General features: G+C 40.7%; 1 protein-coding gene across 1 annotated transcript in view; it reads right to left on the bottom strand.

The window, feature by feature from the left end:
- Positions 1 to 2,293: 2,293 nt before the first annotated feature.
- The window catches only part of KIF17 (kinesin family member 17), a 28,052-nt gene continuing 16,277 nt past the window's right edge, over positions 2,294 to 14,068 (bottom strand). The window contains exons 10-14 of the mRNA XM_067464138.1: positions 13,506 to 13,737; positions 11,223 to 11,481; positions 9,140 to 9,213; positions 7,116 to 7,233; positions 2,294 to 3,626 (exon numbers count right to left, since the gene is read on the bottom strand). Coding sequence (XP_067320239.1) covers positions 3,430 to 3,626; positions 7,116 to 7,233; positions 9,140 to 9,213; positions 11,223 to 11,481; positions 13,506 to 13,737 — 880 coding nt within the window. The 3' untranslated portion in view covers positions 2,294 to 3,429. The remainder of the gene's footprint in view (positions 3,627 to 7,115; positions 7,234 to 9,139; positions 9,214 to 11,222; positions 11,482 to 13,505; positions 13,738 to 14,068) is intronic.

The following is a 14,068-nucleotide window of genomic DNA, read 5'->3' as shown; positions in this document are numbered from 1 at the left end:
TCCTCCAAGAGCCTAAGGAGGGCTTGTACACGGTTATCTATATCTCTCTATATAAAAAGCTAATGGTCATCGTTAGTGGCCTAAAAACAAAGAAACTATGGGGCCAACCGACATCAAATTTGGCCTCCAAACTTCTCATACCGCAAGGTATGACCAACAATTAAAAAAAATACCAAAACCGTTAAAAAAGCTTTACAATTCCTAAAAAATAAGAAATTTCTTATCACGCATGTGCAAAACATAGCCCCGCCCATCTGTAGCAAAACTACATATATACACAAACACACATATACACATATACACACATATATGCATATATACACCATATACACAGGAAGGAAGGAAGGAGAGAAGGAGGGAGAGAATGAAGGAAAGAAAGGTAGAGAAGGAAGGAAGGAGAGAAGGAGGGAGAGAATGAAGGAAAGAAAGAAAGAAAGAAAGGTAGAGAAGGAAAAAGAAGTGAAAGAAGGAAAGAAAGAGAGGGAAGAAAGGCGAGAAGGAACAAAAGAGAGAAAGAGGGAGGGAACGAAGGAAGGAAAGAGACAAGGAAGGATGGAACCAAAGAGCAAAGGAAATGAGGAAAGAAACAGGTAGAGAAGGAAGAAAGAAGAAGGAAAAGAAAAAGAGGGAGGGAAGGAAGGAAGGAGAGAAAGAAAGAAAAAGGGAGGAAAGGTTGGCCACAGCAACGCGTGGCGAGTACAGTTAGTATATATATATAAATGCTCTGTGCGTAACGAGTACCCTAAAAACAAAACAACCAATGAACGAAATCACACCAAATTTGGCAACAAAACATCTCACAACACAAGGAGTGACCATCACTCAAAAAATTATGATTTTTGTCATTTGGGAGATGTAGTTGCTGGGATTTATAGTTCACCTATAATCAAAGAGCATTCTAGACTCCACCAGTGATGGAATTGAATCAAACTTCGCACACAGGACTCCCCTGACCAACAGAAAACACTAGAAGGGTTTGGTGGGCATTGACCTTGAGTTTTGGAGTTGTAGTTCACCTACATCTAGAGAACAATGATGGATCTGGACCAAACTTGGCACGAATACTCAGTATCCCCAAATATAAACACAGATGGAGTTTGGGGGAAACAGACCTTGACATTTGGGAGTTGTAGTTACTGGGATTTATAGTTCACCTATAATCAAGGAGCATTCTGAACCCCACCAATGACAGAATTGGGGCAAACTTCCCACACAGAACCCTCATGACCAACAGAAAATCCTGTGTTTTCTGGTGGTCTTTGGCAACCCTTTTGGCAACCCTCCCCCCATGGGTCCCAAACCCCAGGTTGAGAAATGCTGCCTTAAGGCCATCTAGTCCAACTCCCTTCACCAGGGCAAGAAAACATAATCAAAGCCCTCCTGACAAAGGGCCATCCAGCCATTCACACACACACATATATATATGACAGATGCAGTATCGAAGATTTGAAAGGGACTCCTAAAGAAGGACAATGATATGCTGCATGTTCCAAGGCAAACCAGACATCAACACTGGCAAAGAAACAGCAAGAAATACTGTTTACCCACAAGCATAAAGACATTACATATATTAGAAACCAACACTTTCTCGTTATTTTATTTTCCAGATCACCAGACTGGGCCACAGCAACGCGTGGCAGGGGACTGCCAGTCCCTTATAGCAGTGGTTCTCAACCTATGTGTCCCCAGGTGTTTTGGCCCACAACTCCCAGAAATCCCACCAGTTTACCAGCTGTTAGGATTTCTGGGAGTTGAAAGCCAAAACATCTGGGGACACACAGGCTGAGAACCACTGCCTTATAGCCTCATAAAAGTCTTGACTGCAACCAGACAAAGGATTGTGAGCCCCATAAATTTACAGTAATAGTCATTGTTCTGCTAAAAGAGGATATTCTTCCATCCAATTGTCCCCAGGCCAGGACTACAGCCTTTGAAGCAAAGTAGCATATGTCTTAGTAACTCAGAGTACCTTCGATTCCAGATAGGTCCTAAATTTGCCACATCGTTTATGCTATTTTGGTAAATGCTCCCTCTCAAACCATATATATTATTTGCAACCTGTGAGCTGTAAAGCAATCAAACAAACATTCTCATTAACAGGCAGTTTATTGTGTTTACATTAAAGATGAAAATGGAAAAATGTGTCTAGAAGAAAAGTTTGAAATCTACATGGATCCAACATGGCAGCAGCGCTTGTTCAACTATTCTCATCCAGAAGAATATGGAACTGTGCAAATCAATACCCCAGTTTTGGTTGCTGGGTATAGATCTTGAAACAGATTTAATTTGCAAATTCCTCTGGTTGGGAATATGAATATGAAGTTCTCACTACTACAAGGAAGGAGGTAAATGGATCCTGGATTGAGGTGATCTCAATGGAGGTTGGATCTGTGTCCTGGAATCGATGTGGACTTCTGAGTGCCAGTGGTTAAAGAGACTATGGTGTGTCAAAGCACAGAGCCTTCTATGCAGAAGAGGAATAAATTGAATAAGGAGTACTATTTGGAATCTACATTGAGTCTCAGTCAACTCTTTACCAACATGAAAGCCCTAACAGTTTTGTGTGGATGTATGAGCCTAAGAGTCACTACTAAGTGCTGGGTCACTGAGTGAATTACAAGACAGAACCTCTGCTTCTTAGCAGGCTTACAAGCCGAGGAGATTCTCCAGGTACTTCTGACGAGAAGGCAGTCTTCCATACATCCATCAGTGGATTAGAAATGCTTTTTCAGCATTCTCCGTTGCCCCTTTAATGTTGCTGGTTGAGGGAATGAATGCCATAGTCCTACCCAGTGCCTTTCTGGTTACATAAATTTCAGTTAAAGTGCCTTTAAACTTTTCAGCTTGTAAATTCTCTCCCAAAGTTCCTGGGACGAGTTCCTCTAGATGAGTTCCTCCTTTAGCTATCATTTCACTCCTGAGCCTCCTTTGTCATTCTTTCAGAAATTATTGCCCTTTCTATTTCCCTTACGAATCCTCTGGAGCAGAATCAGGACATAAAGTGTGTTAAAGATAAGGCCACTATCCTGTCACTGAGTTGAAACTATTGATGGACGGACAATGAATTGTGGTATCCACAGGGACAAAGTCAATGAAGGAAGCCAAAGGTCCATCGTTTCTAAAAAATCTTAATTCATATCTTCTGGGTTGGATTAAATTCCTGCTGTTTGATACAGGAATTAGCAAGAGGGAAAGATAAGCCGGAAAGGCTACAAAATGGCAAAAGGATCCATTCATGGTGAGCGGTATCAGCCCCAACTTGATCATGAAGGGTTGATTAGGCTAGCGGGAAATGGCATTTAATTTCTTTTACTTTCCTACAAAGGAAAAGAAAAGCCATAGATCCTTTTGTAAAGTAGGTGCAGCACCAAGATAGGAGGACTGGAGGTTGGCCAGAGAGAACAGAAAGCAGACCAACAACTCTTGAAGTCAGAGGGGATCTCCGCTCTGGTTGTTCCGGCTTTTCTTGCGTTTTGTTTTGGCAGAAGGAGAAGGGAAATCCAAGGACTCCAGGCGGAAAGGGCGCAGCTGGGGCATCTCCACTGTCTGGGCTGGGACCATAGGTGCCAAGCTGGACGTTAGGATAGAGGTGTTGTTGTTCATCAAAGGAGGGGAGTTATGAGAAGCTGCCATGAGAAAAGCAAAAAGAAAACACTCAGGAGACTGCAACTCTTGGCATTCCTACACTGGCTAAGGCTAATACAGTAGATGTTCCTCATATAAATAATAATAAATATTGCTGGTTGATAGGTGCTGTAGTCATAAAATACTAGTACAGGGTGAGGCAGCATAACTTCCTTTTTTCAAAAATTAATAAAACCCATTGTATGAATCAGATTTTTTTTTATAATGTAGGTGCATACCTAAAGTTTTGTTTTACGTAGTTTTGAAGATCAAATTAGGTAGGTGACGTCCCCCATTCTCCATTCTCCATACACTGAGTAAACCGGTTTCTGGCGTTTGTCATGACTCTTGCCAGCATAGCAGGCGTTATGTTGGCAATTTCTTCCTGGATGTTGGTCTTCAAATCTTGTAGGGTCCTTGGATGGTTCATATTAATATGGGATTTCAAAAAAACCCATAGAAAAAAATCACAAGGGGCCAAATCTGGAGAATGGGCCGGCCACTCCAAATCTGCTCAAAAAGTAGGCCTCGATGGCAAAAGCACGCTCCTTACTGTTCCAACGCATGATGGCGACTGAACTGTGTCAGGACAAAACTTTATACTCCCGCCTCTCGAACGAGACCACTAGCGCTCCGCTACATCTTCAACCGACTGAATGATGCACATTTTGAAAAAGGAAGTTATGCTGCCTCACCCTGTATTTAGAGGGCCAGAACATAATTCCATCCCTGGTCTAATTGCAACAACAATGGCAAAAGCCTTTATCTGTATGATATCCTTCTGTGAGGAGCCACTCTTAAAGTCTTTGAAAAAGGTTAGGGGCCCCAAACCCCCACAAATGAGAAAATCTACAAATAAAGGAAGATACGTTTTGCACCCTCTCTAGGAATCTCTAAAATCTCCAGTGCAACTCTATAGTCAACTTCCACCAGAAGTTGATCTCAGAATCCCAGTAGAGGACCTCCAATGCCTAGAGGAATGTTCTCTCTAGGAATCTCCAGCAAGAGTCCACAGTCAATTTTCATCGGAGGTTAACCACAGAGGTGAGCTGGGGGATCTACAGATTCCTTAATCAAAGTGGCTAATAATCAAATCTATAAAAGTTAAACCTAAAAAAGTGTGAAGAGCTAACTGTAATAAAAAAATCAGAATTTGAATGCGAGGTCAGAGGAGTTGTTGTTTGTTTGTTTGTTTTTTTAAATTATGTATGGTCTCTACGACAGGAAAGTAGGAACATATAAATGTTGTCAGACTACAACTCTCACCAGTCCTAGCGAGAATTTCTAATGCTGAGGGATCTTGGGATCACAGCCTAACATCTGGTGGGCTGCATATCCTCCATTCCCAGCTTAGTGTATATTTTGAAATTTAGTGATTGATGACTGTATTAATTATGGACATGGTAACACTAAAACTGTTTATGTAAAGCTTATGTAGCTTAGGGACATAACCAGCTGAAATATTTTGTTGCCTAAGGCAGAGCTATAAACCAAGTCAGGATGCATTGCACCCCACGGCAGTTAATAATAATAATAATAATAATAATAATAATAATAATAATCTTTATTTATACCCTGCCACTATCTCCTCAAGGGACTTGGAGCAGCTTACATGAGGCCAAGCCCAACAACACATCAGTAAAAACAACATAACAATAAGCAAATAAACAATAGAATCAATATAACTCACATATAGACAATAACACACAAAGATTTAAAAACCTATGGCCGGGCCAGATGTAATAGTTAACATTTTAAAAATAAACATTGGGCATGAGCAGAGGTAGGATGTATCTAGTAGGAGGGTTTTAAACAAAATGTAGGGAGAGTGCTTCTCAGGATATTTCGCAGGGGATTGTTTCCTTTATTGAGGGAAGGCACACTGGAACAGCCACGTTTCCGGACTCCTCCTAAAGACTGCCAATGTGGGGGCTTGTCTGATATGCTTGTGGAGTGAGTTCCAGAGTCGGAGGGCCACCACAGAGAAGGCCCTCTCCCTCATCCCCACCAATCGCGCCTGCGAAGGATGTGGGAGCGAGAGCAGGACCTCTCCAGATGATTGAAGAGATCGCGTGGGTTCGTACACCGAAATGCGGTCACGCAGGTAGGCGGGTCCCAAACCGTTCAGGGCTTTGTAGGTAAGAACCTGCACCTTGAATTGGGATCGGAAAATGAATGGCAGACAATGGAGCTCCTTAAACAGGGGGGTTGACTGCTCCCTGTAAGTCGCTCCAGTTAGTAACCTGGCTGCCGCCTGTTGGACCAATTGAAATTTCCGAGCCGTCTTCAAGGGCAGCCCCACATAGAGTTCATTACAGTAATCCAACTTCACCCTGAAACCTCATAGGTGTATCTTACTGGTAACCGCTGGCAGGAAAGCTGTGGAACTCCCTGCCTAGGGATATTAGATCGGCCCCCTCCCTCCTGACTTTTTGGAAGAGAGTAAAAACCTGGCTCTTCGAGCAAGCATTCGGAACCCCGGAATAAATAGTCAAGCTTGAGATGGAGAATGACCCAGGAATGGCCAAGACGATGAAACGGATGAGGATTGGAATGTGAGGATATAGCTCTTTTTAAATTGTTATTGCATTATAGTCTTTTTTGTCTAAATGCACTTAATTGTTTTTGCTTTTTGAATGTATGTATTGATGGCATCGAATTGTGCCGTTATGTAGACCGCCCTGAGTCGCCTCCGGGCTGATATGGACGGGATATAAATAATGTAAATAAATAAATAATAAATAAACTGTAAGGTGAACCTATCACTAGATTCTCTTGAGAAGATGTGTTTGGAATGGGTTTGCCATTGCCTTCCTATCTGAGGTTGAGAGAGTGTGACTTGTCCATATTAACTTGGGAGATTCCCATGGTCGGGTAATGAAACCCTGGTGTCCTCGAGTCCTAATCCAGCAGACAAACCAATGTACCACATTGACTCACCTGGATCCAAAGGTTTCCAGGTTTCATCTGTTACTATAATCCCTTAGTGATGTTAGGCAAATGATCTTTTCTTACCTTCAGCAATGTGAGCCATCTATATTCTCATCTTACCAGATTCCTCTAACCCAGAATGGTATATACAAAGCTTAAGAACAAGAAGAAAAGCAGGGAGTGGGGCTCCACATATATTTAGAATAAGGGTGGAAATGCTGCAGATGCTTTTGGCTCACAACTCCCAGCATTCCTCACTAGTGGCTGGGCTGGCTAGGCCTGATGGTTATTCTAGAAATACAACCACATGATTCCTACCTCTGCTTTAGAAAAATAATAATATAATAATAACACTTTATTTGTACCCCACTACCATCTCCCCAAGGGACTCAGTACGGCTTACATGAAGCCGAGCCCAAATAAAACAATACAAGCAATTAAAATAAAAACATGGACAATAAAATAACGCAACATTAACAATAAAACCACATGATTAAAACTGTGGGAAGGCCAAATGTAAAATTAAAATTGGAAGGCAAAGAACATAGAAGAGGGTTTACCAAGGCTTTTCATGGGATCAGTATTGAGAATCTGGCTTGCCCGTTTTGAGCGGAAATAGTTAGTGGCGATATTCTCACTGTCACTTTTGCTCAGCATCATTTTATAGCGATCTTCTTCCTGACAGAGACATAGACAAGAAGTTACTACCTGTTTATCATTATCAAGCCAAAGTAGTTCAGTGTTGTTATTGTAAATTTCAGAGATAAAGAACCTAGGCTGTGGCCATATAAAACTTGTAGTTTCATTCACACATTTCTCAAGTTCAATATTGTTGTTGTTCATTCGTTCAGTCATCTCCGACTCTTCGTGACCTCATGGACCAGCCCACGCCAGAGCTCCCTGTCGGCCGTCACCACCCCCAGCTCCTTCAAGGTCAGTCCAGTCACTTCAAGGATGCCATCCATCCATCTTGCCCTTGGTCGGCCCCTCTTCCTTTTGCCTTCCACTTTCCCCAGCATAATTATGTCTTCTCTAGGCTTTGCTGTCTCCTCATGATGTGGCCAAAGTACTTCAACTTTGTCTCTAGTATCCTTCCCTCCAGTGAGCAGCCAGGCTTTATTTCCTGGAGGATGGACTGGTTGGATCTTCTCGCAGTCCAAGGCACTCTCAGAACTTTCCTCCAACACCACAGCTCAAAAGCATCGATCTTCCTTCACTCAGCCTTCCCTAAGGTCCAGCTCTCACATCCGTAGGTGACTACAGGGAATACTATGGCTTTGACTAGGCGGATCTTCGTTCAATATTACCATCAAGTTCAATATTACCATCTGATATATGTATTACTTTTCCGGCTTTCCAAAAATGAGAAAAATGCAAACCCATGGGAAACGATAATCTAAGGACAGTATTCAGGACAAGATAAACATTTTAAGTTTCAATGACCTCAGTGAGAGGTTTAAATATATGCTGACATTGATATGTAAATACGTTCTGGCCCAACTCACCTGTCTGAATGCATCTCCCCTTATGAACTGCTAGGACAGGGGTCCTCAAACTAAGGCCCGGGGGCCCTCCAAGGTCATTTACCCAGCCCTCGCTATAGCACTTCAATATCTCTTTAACTGCTTTGGTTTCATCCTACAAAGTTCTGAGATTTGTATTTCAGTATGATAGAAAGCCAGCATGGCTTGAACAATGGAGCATGATGCTGGAGTATGATGCCAGGGTTTGAATCCCTGTTGGATGATCCTGGGCACGTCATATAGTCTTAGCCCCAGAAAACCCCATGATAGGGATACATGTGCCAATTTCCTCCCTCGCAAACCCTTTGTGAATTATTATTATTATTTATTTATGACATTTATATGCCGCCCTTCTCACCCCAAAGGGGACTCAGAGCGGCTTACAAGTATGTATTACATACAATATATTACATTATTAGCATAGTACTATATCAGCATTAAACATTGCTATATTGCACCATACCACTATATCGTAATATTACTAGTAATATTACAATGTAATATAAATATATAATTATAATATCATATTATTATTATATTGCATTACATTACATTATAAATATTATATGTATATACAATATATTATATTACATTATATTATATTATATATTATATTATATGAATAGCACAGGAGACAAGGTGGAACTGTCCCTGGCCCCCTCTCTCTTCACTCTGGCCCAGAGCGGCAGGGAGAGGGGTCTACATGAACTGCCAAACACAACTGAGATAAAACAGAAGGAACTGGAAATCACACAATTCTTTTATATTAAGCACTGCAGTCAGGCCCTATTTAAATGGTGAACTGCTGATCCTGGAAACTTTCGGGAGAGAAAATTCACAAGCCGCTTTGAGAAGTTTGGAGGGTCAAGGGAGACAAAAATACCTTGTGGGATTGTATGTGCCCATAGGGCCCTACTTTGACCCATCCACAGCACCATGCATGGACTAGGAAAAAACATTCTTATGCCAGCAAAGCCAACTGAGTAATCTTTTAAGTGTACCTTCTGTAGAACTTACGCCCAGTAGGTAGGCAGGGCATAAGTCCCCTATCCCCAGCTTACCATTGTCCCTCCATCTCCATTGTCTGAGGATGAACTCTTCCTGCCTGCTTTGGTCTGTGACACTGATGACACTGCTAGGAGAGAAAGAGTAATAAGGACTTTCAGCTTCTTTGGGTGTTTATCTTTTCCTTCTACAGAATATCTTCTTCAGTTACCCCCTGGCACTGGGTATTCAATTCACATAATTTTACTACAGGCTGGCCAGTGTACAGCTTGTTTTTGAAAATGCCTTTAGGCAAGACTGCCATATCATGGTTGTTTTATTGATGACAATAATAATAATAATAACAATAATAATCTTTATTTATACCCTCCACCATCTCCCCAACGGGGACTTAGGCAGCTTACATGAGGCCAAGCCCAGACAACATATTACAGCCATTAGAACCAATCAGAGAGGGAAAGTTTCCATTAGTGGGCCAGGGAGGTCCTGTGTTCAAGATGAACCACTGTAGAAAATACTGGGAAACATGCAGTCCTCAAAATGTGGTTGGACTAGAACTCTAATCAGACGTAACCATCTTAGCCAATAGTATTCAAAGACATAGCCATGTTAGTCTGGAATATCAGTATGCAAAGGGATCGTGTAGCACCTTTGAGATGGGAAAAATGAAGTTGGTAGCATAGCTTATGTAGATTAAGTCAACTTCCTAAGATGTATATTAACCAACAATAACATTATGTTAGGTGCTATCCAAGACTGGTGGCTGGTGTCTCCCAGTTAACAGAGCTGTGAATTTATTCCAGGTTTTCATTCCGATTTTAAGGAACTCTAATAGGTACCGAATCCTATTCCTAAAGATTCAGTATTCCACTGTCATGGGAGGCATAAACCAGCACATATGGAAGGCCACTAGTTGCCCAGCTCCAACTAACGTGCATCTCTTATTTATGGTGAGGATAGCAAAGAAATCTAGGTTTGCCACCAGGATGCCTAACCTGATATGACATTAGGTGTGTTTGCACTTAGTGTGTGGGATCCATCTTTTGAGGATGTCATTTGCTCCTGAAAGAAATCTCTCTCTAGTGTCTTTAAGGCCTAAAATGGGTGGACAATCTGAGCATATCATTGCAATCCATTTTCTTTCTTGGTAATGTTATTATTATTATTATTATTATTATTATTATTATTATTACTATTATTATTATTTAGATCTAAGATCTACAGAGACACTCGCTGTAACACCTCAGCAAGCAAAAGTCCAAAAGTGGCAGGCTCAAACCCAGAACCTCAATCAATGGCTGATACCAAATGAGACTCCCCCCTGGGCACACAGAAAACTGGGCGACTTGGAAGGCTCTGAACAGACTACGCTCTGGTACCACGAGATGCAGAGCCATCCTTAAGAAATGGGGCTACAAAGTGGAATCCATGACATGCGAGTGTGGAGAAGAGCAAACTACAGACCATCTGCTGCAATGCAACCTGAGCCCTGCTACATGCACAATGGAGGACCTTCTTATAGTAACACCAGAGGCACTCCAAGTGGCCAGCTACTGGTCAAAGGACATTTAATCAACCACCAAGCTTGCAAACTTTGTGTTTTGTTTGTTTGTTTGTTAAAAATGCAATACAACTGTTTAGCTTGCTCCTGACACAATAAAATAAATAAATAAATAAATATTATTATGGCAATATAAGTATTGTGTTACATCTATATTCAAAATAGCCTTAATATATGATAAGTAGCTTATATTAATACTTATACCGAAAATTCCACACTAAAAATCGTTTTTTTAAAAAAATCCTCCTCTTACATAAAATAAATATTAGAATATTAAAAATCTTAAAAATGATTAAAATTGATTCTTCAGCTATCAGCTCCAAAATGATTAGTCATCTTCTCATTCTTATGTAACATTTAAAGTCTTAATTTCTACTATGTAGCTCCTGAATTATGACACTCAATTGTCAAATCCCACAAACTTCTTCATATTTTCTTTCTTTTTTTCATAAAGGTCATGAAAGGTTCTTATTTTTATTGTAAAGTTTTCTGCCACTTCATCTTCTTTTATTAGCAAGCTATTTCTTGATAAATGCTTCCTAGAGGGAAATGTGGTAAATGTATGGATCTCTTCTTACCAGCAGGAAGACTGGTCTTTTGAGTGACAGGATCTGGGATTTTCCAGAAGCCAGATTCCTCATCCCAGGTGGACTCCCGTTTAATTTTATCAAAGTTGCTATAATTGCAATCCCGTCGGATCAGTGGCTGCACTTGGTCCAAGAGCTGCTGATGGAGCAGAAGTTCCCGTTCTTGGCGCCGGATAGTGGCCAAATAATCAATCTTCTCCAGTTCAAATTCAGACTGGAGATCTTTGATTTCGGTCTCAGCAACCCGTAGCTGGGAAGGATTGAACCAGGTTGAGTACAACAGCGAAGTAAAATGAACTGGTAAGAGCTGCATAATTTCATAATAACTGTGTATCCTGAAGCAAAGCTAATTACGCTTTCTTAAAGAAACATATTAAATATTTACTAGACATAGATATTAATTAGAGAAGTTCACAAGGCTCATATATATACAAGCTTCACTAGCACTAGGTGACAGGTAGCTAATTACTGTATATACTCGAGTATAAGCCTAGTTTTTCAGCCCCTTTTTTAGGCTGAAAAAGCTTCCCTCAGCTTATACTCGAGCCAAGGTTATTTATTATTTTCCTCTGTTATTAGCATTATTTTTATTATATTTATTTTATTACTCTATTATTATTTTTATTACATTTATTATTTTATCTATTATTGATATTAAATTTACATTATTTTACTCAATTATTTTTATTACATTTATCATTTTACTCTATTTATTATTGTTATCATTACATGTATTATTTTGATCTATTATTATTGGAAGGATACGTAAGAACATTTAAGGAGCTCCATTGGCTGCCGTTCATTTTCCGGTTCCAATTCAAGGTGCAGGTACTTACCTACAAAACCCTAAACAGTTTGGGACCCGCCTACCTGCATGACTGCATCTCTGTATACGAACCCACACAATATCTTCGATCATCTGGAGAGGCCCTGCTCGCAATCCCACCTGCATCGCAAGCGCGATTGGTGGGGACGAGGGACAGGGTCTTCTCAGTGGTTGCCCCTCGACTCTGGAACTCACTCCCCAAGGACATCAGGCATGCCCCAATGCTGGCAGTCTTTAGAAGGAGCTTGAAAACATGGTTGTTCCAGTGTGCCTTCCCTGAATAAGGAAACTCCAAGCAATATGTCCCAAATGCACTCTACTAGAGATCTAGAATTGCCTGCACGCCCCACCTATCCCTAAAATATCTATCCTATTTCACCTGATCATGCCCAGCATTTTTAAAGATTTTAAGTATTACATTTGGCCCTGCCACAGGTTTTAATGTGCCGCGGTGTTATTGTTAATGTTTTTTGCTTTGTTTATGAGGGTTTTTTATTTTTTATTTTATTATTATTGTATTGTTGTTGTTGTGTTTTACTGATGTATTTGGGCTCGGCCTCTTGTAAGCCGCACCGAGTCCTTCGGGAGATGGTAGCGGGGTATAAATAAAGGTTTATTATTATTATTATTTACATAGAAGGAGACTAGAATAATGGTTTAATCAGAGTTGGACAGTCTTAAATTACAGTTTTACATAAATATTCAAAAACAATGAACCTCCTGATGCCTCAATTAACGTAATTTTATTGGTATCTATTTTCATTTTGAAATTGACCAGTAGTGGCTGCATTTCCCACCTTCGCCTTATACTCGAGTAAATACATTTTCCCAGTTTTGTGGTAAAATTAGGTGCCTTGGCTTATATTCAGGTCGGCTTATAGTCGAGTATATACGGTATATGGATCAGCCGAATTGAAAATCATGATAAACTAACCACAAAATGTTGCTATCTGAAATGGCCTATGCATAAAGGTTTCTTGCTACCTGTTGAAGTCCTCATGGAGAACAAACTGCACAAATCTAGTTTCCTTTCAAACTAGCTACTGATCACTTAATCTTCCATATTTTATTCCCTCTTTTTGAGTCTATTTTAATGTTATATCTATCACAATAGCTCACAAAATGACAAGAAGCAAGTCCAGAAAATGAATACATAACGTGACTCATGTATCTTGGCAAACTCAAGTGGATGGAAGAGACAAGCATTCCCATAACTTTGTGGACCCCTGATTATTGGGAGTCAGTTTTCAATGTCAAACATACATGTGCATTTGAACTGAGCATGATTGGAGCTGTGAGGACCATTCAGAAGTTCCTAACCCTTTGCCTGTTGTCCTTTCATAATACTATTTTACACATGAGTTCGCTTTGGGTATCTGTGGGTGGGGAAATCTGCCCTTGCCTAGTACTGTATAAGACCTGTTTGTTTCCAACGAGAAAGGAATCACCTTTTCCTTCATCTTCTCCAGCATTTTGCTTTTTGCTCGCACTTCTTCCTGGATAGAGTCATAGACATTGAGCAGGACCCAGTCACTGCTGTCCTCATCTGATTTCTGCAGAGCCGCCAGCAGCTGCTGCTTCCGCTCATCCGCAATCCTCTTGCGCCGTTTATGCTTTTCTTTCAGGTCTTTGTTTTTGGCCTGTTCTCCTCCTACCACTTGTTGCTCCAGCATCTGCAACCTAAGGAAGTCAGATAAGTAAATCTTAGTCTAGTATCTGGGATGGGAGACTCTGGTCCTCCAGATGTTCACTCACCACTGATCTATCAACGGCCCATCATCAACTGCATTGGCTGAAGTTGATGGGAACAGATACCTGGAGGGCTACAGATTTCCCACACCTGCCAGGAGCTAAGTACAGATGTAGAGATTCGGCAGATGGGTTTAATACTCCTTGTAAGAATCATGACCAAATAATAACAGCTGTCCAAGAGAATAAATTCTAACAGATTGCTATAACAGATGTTAATACTTTTTTGCAGAATCAGTTTGAGGTTGAAAAGGATATGAAA

Source organism: Anolis sagrei, chromosome 2 (genome assembly GCF_037176765.1).
Source record: "Anolis sagrei isolate rAnoSag1 chromosome 2, rAnoSag1.mat, whole genome shotgun sequence".
NCBI classification, from domain to species: Eukaryota; Metazoa; Chordata; class Lepidosauria; order Squamata; family Dactyloidae; genus Anolis; species Anolis sagrei.
The sequence above is the reverse complement of the archived record's forward strand: the minus strand, read 5'-3'. Positions and strand labels throughout refer to the sequence as shown.